The sequence below is a fragment of the Epinephelus lanceolatus genome, chromosome 1, assembly GCF_041903045.1.
Source record: "Epinephelus lanceolatus isolate andai-2023 chromosome 1, ASM4190304v1, whole genome shotgun sequence".
NCBI lineage: Eukaryota > Metazoa > Chordata > Actinopteri > Perciformes > Serranidae > Epinephelus > Epinephelus lanceolatus.
In genome coordinates this window covers 3,208,683-3,214,682 of record NC_135734.1, presented here as the reverse complement: position 1 = coordinate 3,214,682, position 6,000 = coordinate 3,208,683, and the positions used below count along the sequence as shown (strand labels likewise).

Sequence of the window (6,000 nt, the reverse complement as noted above, 5' to 3'; positions counted from 1 at the left end):
GTCTGGCAAAAAGTCAGCCATTATTCTATAAATCTTTCATAAAATAAATGAATGAACTTTTCAGGCTACTGTCCGGTTCTGCCTTCCAGCTGTTGCTGCTTGTTCTCACGAGATTTCAGGCACAGTATGAGATCACTGCTTGTTCTCGCGATATTTCGGCTGTGCTTTGGAAAGCAGAGCTAAATGGTAAACAAACATGGCACCACACCGGTAAGATAAGACAACACGTTTACATGTTGTTTTCTATATGTTCTCTGACATTTATCCTAACGATATGAGGTGGTCTTTGTGGAAAAAAAGCTTGTTTAGTGGACTAACTTTGTACTTGAAGGTTGCCCGTTCACTTACGTTTTAACAGGTCTGACGCTACTATGCACCCCGGCTGTATCTAGGCTAACATGCTAACTATTATTTTTATGTCACTAGTCACTTGAAACAAATTTAGGACGATAGGAGACAGGTTGAAATAAACCAAAATTTTTAAGGCTTTTAGCGTCAGTCATCCGAACCTAACTGTCCACTAACTTCACCTGCTTTAACGATAGCTTCATGTTGGTTGCAGAAAGTACATTGCACTTCACCACTCAGTTGACTGATGTTCCATTTGTTTTTACACTTTTCCCAATGACAAAGCAAAAAGATACTGGTAGTGGTACTTTCACATTAGTGAAATGGGGTTCAACTCCCTACAGTGTCATTGCTAAAAGCCAAACACAAGACATTACAACAACTTCATAAACAACAACTGAACAACAAACATATACACCTCAATCTGTATCCATATCAATCACAAACACACGTAGCCTATCATCTTCCAACTGACGCCTCCTTACCAAAATATATGCTTACTATGGGCACTGCACTTGTTAAATTAAATGTAGTTAGTTCAGTATTAAACACTTCCCTCTAGAATGTAGAAAAGTGGAGTGAAATAAAAATACTAAGTACAAGTAGATAAGTGCAGTAGTAGAGCAGATATACTGTACTGGAGATGCATCATTAATGATGTGTTTTCTATCAACTGAGGCTCTGTAGGGAAAAATGTAATGCTTGAGATGGAAAGAACTGATAGTGTATCTTTTCTAAATTTAATTAATTCCCAACAGCAGTGTCCACAGAGAAAACAGACACATCAGTGTAGGCCTAAACTCCAAACTTCGACATAGTCGTTTTACTAAGCTAGGCTTTGAGATTTATAATGTGACAGTGCAGAAATGTGTTGAGCTTAAAGGAAGTCAGAAGAACAATGAGCACTTGGGCTTTAAATTATTCAGGTTGAAATCAAATCACAGCAGGAGAACAGCTGCACTTCCCCAAATCTTGAAGATCATTACCTGAGGATTTCTACAAGCCATAACAAAGTGAATTTGTTATGGCTTGTTAAATGAGCAGTGAGTGTGTGACAGATTACTGAACAATGCTTCCAGCCTGACACCCAGTGTCAGCTCTGGGTACTGCATTGTTTTGTTTTCCGTTATTTTATGAAAACTCACCATTATTTAGAAACACCCATTTTATTTCAGTGATTCACACAGTTGATTTGAGTTTTTCTCAACAGAAAGGTTCTGCTCACATTGACCTCCGTCTTTCTTTAATTTACCTGTGCTTGGTTCCACAGCATGACATCACAAATAAAAGAAGATAAAGAGAAGTCATGTTGATCAAAACAGTTACCATCTATACAGATACAGAACTTTGGATGTCAGACAGAGATGGTTTGGGGCACTCTAGCAGATTAGCAGTTTGGCTGTCAAGTACTCAAGTAATGATTTCAACCTTTCAATCAATCACCCACAGAGAAGACCTTGTAGAAAACAGAAATATAGACAGCACATAGACACAGTCACAGGTGTTGTTTAATCACAGCTCATCCTTGCTGTTCTGAGAGTCTGAGGCTGACATTGCGTGAGCTGTTTTTTTGGGGTCCGTCTTGGCAGCAACTTTGACTGTCTTTTTTGCAGCCGATTTTGCATTCTTTTTGACTACCTGCTTGGCTTGTGTTTTAACCATCTGTTTTCTGTCTTTCTTCACAGCAGGTTTGACTTTGTCTGCTGTCTTGGTCTTTGCTTGGTCTCCAGCTTTAACCTTTGCTTTAGGAGCAGCTTTTGCTTTAGTGCCAGTTTTTGTTTTGCTGACCAGTTTCACCTCGGCTTTGCCCTTTGGTGAGTCGGCTGGTTTGTTAGCCTGCATGTCTGCTGGTTTGTCATCTTGCTTACTATCTGCTTTGTCCTGGTCAGCCTGTGCAGAAGCTTCTGGTGTTGTCAGTTGGGGCTTGGAGGTGTCATATGCCTTCTTTTTGATAAACTCTGCATCCACAGGGGTAGAAAACATCTTCAGCATATCCTGAGCTTGGATTCTCTCCTACAAGACAGAAAAAGAAACATTTGAGGGAAAACAGAATGCAAAATCAGCAAATTAAGATTCAATAAGAATAACACCTTGTGGTTGTATGACCCACGACCACTTAAGTATCTCTTACAGTTAACATCCATGTCTGTGAAAACATGGATGCTTTACACACATCTTCCCCCCAGCAGCACAGAGGATCTAGACAATCAAGTAATTCAGTATCTGACCAAATGTCTCCCCTTCTGCTCCGGAGATATGACATTGAATAATAGTCAGAAAACATGATGTCAGAGTGAAGTTGACCTTTGACCTTTTGGATATAAAATGTTCTCACTTTATCATTATATCCTGTTAAACATTTGTATGACATTTTGTCATAATTAGTGTATGAATTCTTGAGTTATGGCCAAAAACATGTTTTGCGAGGTCACACTGTCCTTTGACCACCAAATTCTAATCAGCTCATTTTTAGTCTGCGTACACATTTATGCCAAATTTAAAAAAAAAAAATCCTCAAGACGTTCTCATGAGAATGAAAATGGACGGAAGGTCACAGAGACCTTTGACCTTTGACCACCACAATCTAATCAGTTCATCATTAAGCCCATCCGAAACCAGACCCTACCTATTACCACTCCGTCACAGAATAGAACTCCCTTTGTAGTCACTTACAAGGTTGAATGAAGCATCCTTTATGAGTTTGTGGGGAATAAACACAGCAGCAAGCTTTGGGACAAATTTTACTCTCTGCGGTGAAAAAAAGAAACTGTTTTAAGTAACTTTTCACAACCATGGAGAAAAATAAAGGCTAATCCCATTTTTTGTTCCTCACATGTATTTGTAGCATTTATATTTAATCAGTATGTGCTGCTATTGACTACCTGAATATTTTGATATTATAAGTTTGTCATTAAAAGTTATCAATAATTCGATAAATTGATTGATTTCTAGTGACTAGAGAAGGGTAGATTTTATCCTAAATACAATGTAACCTTTAAGATGTTAAAATCTGTATGACAAATGTCCATCTTAGTTTAAGCAGTTTACATTTGTAAAGGTAGCCACCTGGAACTTTATTTGTACGGAGTGTCCTCTTGATAAATACAATCCAGCATTGCACATGGTCAGTAAGTCGGCATCGGTGCAGGCTCGCTGTTGAAGGGTTTGACAACCCCCTTCCACTCCCCGCTAGTTGGTTTGGGATAGCACTAAATGTGGTGCAGACCCTCTGTATGAGCGTACAAATGAGGTGAAAGTGGGTAGGGAGAGGGTGTAGAGAGTGGTCTAAAAAGGCCCATTTAGTCCAAGTGGCTGTTTATGCCAAATTTGGAGAAATCTCCTCGAGGTGTTCTTAAGATACCACGTTCACAAAAATGGGACAGATGGACGAATGCACAACCCAAAAACAAAATGCCTCCCTCTGGTCACAGCTATCGCCAGTGCAGAGGCATAAAAAGTCAAGACCAGAGGCAGACATTCTGGATTAGATGCTACTGTGATAATGACTGTTCCATTATGCTATAGGTTTCAATGAGGGTACACTATTTACAGGTATTTATGTCTGCTTTGCCTCTTTCAGTTATGAATGGTTAAAACAATGGTTCAGACTCACTATTGTTGCTCTGACATATTAGTGGGAGAGTTTTGCAGTTGTCAAAGTTTCACTCTCCGAGGAGTTTTCATTTTATTGTGTTTCTCTTATCCATCCATCCATCCATCCATCTGTTAGGATTCACAGGACCACAGATGATTTGTCATTTGTTAAAATCTAAACTGGACATGTGAAGGATTCTCTTCTCTGCATGCTCTTTGTTCTTCAGACAAAGAGAGCTATTTCTCACCTCAGTGAGAACAGTCGCCAAACTTGATTAGACAAGACTTTTACAATGACATGTGAGTCTGTGATGTCACAGGCATCTGTAGAAGGTCTGCTCCCTTCAGACAGTCCTCTCTCTTACTCGGGAGCTGCCGAGCAGCCCTCTCTTTGTCCTGGACCATGACTTGCCCATGCTCAAGGCCCAGGCAAACCTGAAGCAGAAAAGTTAGACTTGCAAGCACAAGGTTTGCAACTAGCTTTCTAGCAACAAGGAGAACCAAGTGAGTTAGCACCCAGCGTCTAACTCTGTAAAGACCTCAAGCGACCAGCTTCCTCAGAGTTCCACCTTTCGAACAAAGGACACACCAAAGACTGCATCTGGAACCACAGCTCTTTCCAGGCTTTTTCCGCCGGCTAACAAAGCATCACACCACCAAGTGACTCTTTCTTCCATCCACTCAAGGATCGGTAACGTAACAATTGGGCATAACTTTATCACAGCTTTACAGGCTAAGCAAGACTGTTTAACTTGTTGTATGTTATTTAATGCTGTCACTGAGTAATTGTAATTGTTTGCAGTTAGGTCATTGGTTAGTTGGCTTCGCCAAAGCTAAGTGTTTAGTTTGCTAATGTTGTTCACAGACACACAACTAAACAATCTCTTCACTAATCCAGACCGTTTGCAACACAAATCACATCCATATAGACTCATCTACAAACAGGCTTTCAACAGAGCTACACCCAAACAGGCATCTCAAAGTTCCCGCTTCTTTTCCTTTGTCCTTGTCCTGACCACACGGTCAGACAAACACCTCCCCCGATCTGAAGCCAGCTTTGATTCGGCCATCTTGTAGTTCTCTGTTGTCAGCCATTTTGTTTTGTAGGCCAAACGGCCTTTGTCTCTCTCTCTCGCACACACACACACACACACACACACACACACACACACACACACCAAGCTTGTCAGTTAGAATTTGTGTGTTTTGGTTTTGCTTTGCTTACTTTGCGAATAAATATAATTCTTTGGAATCATGCCTGCTGTCTGTTTAATGTTGCACAGGAGTGAATGAATAGTCAACATCTGCTGCGTCAAGAACTCTGAAATCCTTCAGGCTTTACTGTTAATTCCCCATCCCTTTACGGGAATGGTGCCCCACGAGGTGATTTAATGTTAATTAAGTCACATTATTCAACATAATTATTAATTCTTATTAATAATTATTAATTATTTCCGGTAGCCAATTTACAACATTAACGGTGTTGTACCCAACATAATTGGTGTGACACCCTGAAAATGTTGACCCCAACACATCCATCCATCCATCCTTTTTCATCCACTTATCTGGGGCCGGGTCACGGGCGCAGCAGGCGGAGTAAAGTACTCCAGATGTCATTCTCTCCAGCAACACTTTCTAGCTCCTCCTGGGGAGTCCCAAGGTGTTCCCAGGCCAGTTGAGATATGTAATCCTTCCAGTGTGTCCTACCAGTTGGATGTGCCTGGAAAACCTCTAATGGGAGGCAACCAGGAGGCATCCTGATCAGATGTCTGAATTACCTCAACTGACCATTTTGACATGAAAGGATGTCTGAACTCCCAACCCTATCTCTAAGGCTGAGCCCAGCCACCCTCAAGAAGGAAGTCACTGCGGCCGCTTGTTTCCACAATCTCATTCTTTCGATCACTACCCAAAGCTCATAATCATAGGTGAGGTTTGGGATGTAGATGGACTGGTAGATAGAAAACTTGGTCTTCCAGCTCAGCTCCTCTTTTCACCATGGCAGTCCGGTGCAGCTACATGTGAACTGAACTGAATTTTTACTTTACACATTAGCAG

At 40.9% G+C, this 6,000-nt stretch overlaps 1 protein-coding gene across 1 annotated transcript in view; it reads right to left on the bottom strand.

Annotated features, from left to right (window-relative positions):
• Window positions 1–1,498: 1,498 nt before the first annotated feature.
• The window catches only part of p3h1 (prolyl 3-hydroxylase 1), a 36,116-nt gene continuing 31,614 nt past the window's right edge, over window positions 1,499–6,000 (bottom strand). The window contains exon 15 of the mRNA XM_033632401.2: window positions 1,499–2,361. Within this exon, the coding sequence (XP_033488292.1) occupies window positions 1,861–2,361 (501 nt within the window). The 3' untranslated portion in view covers window positions 1,499–1,860. The remainder of the gene's footprint in view (window positions 2,362–6,000) is intronic.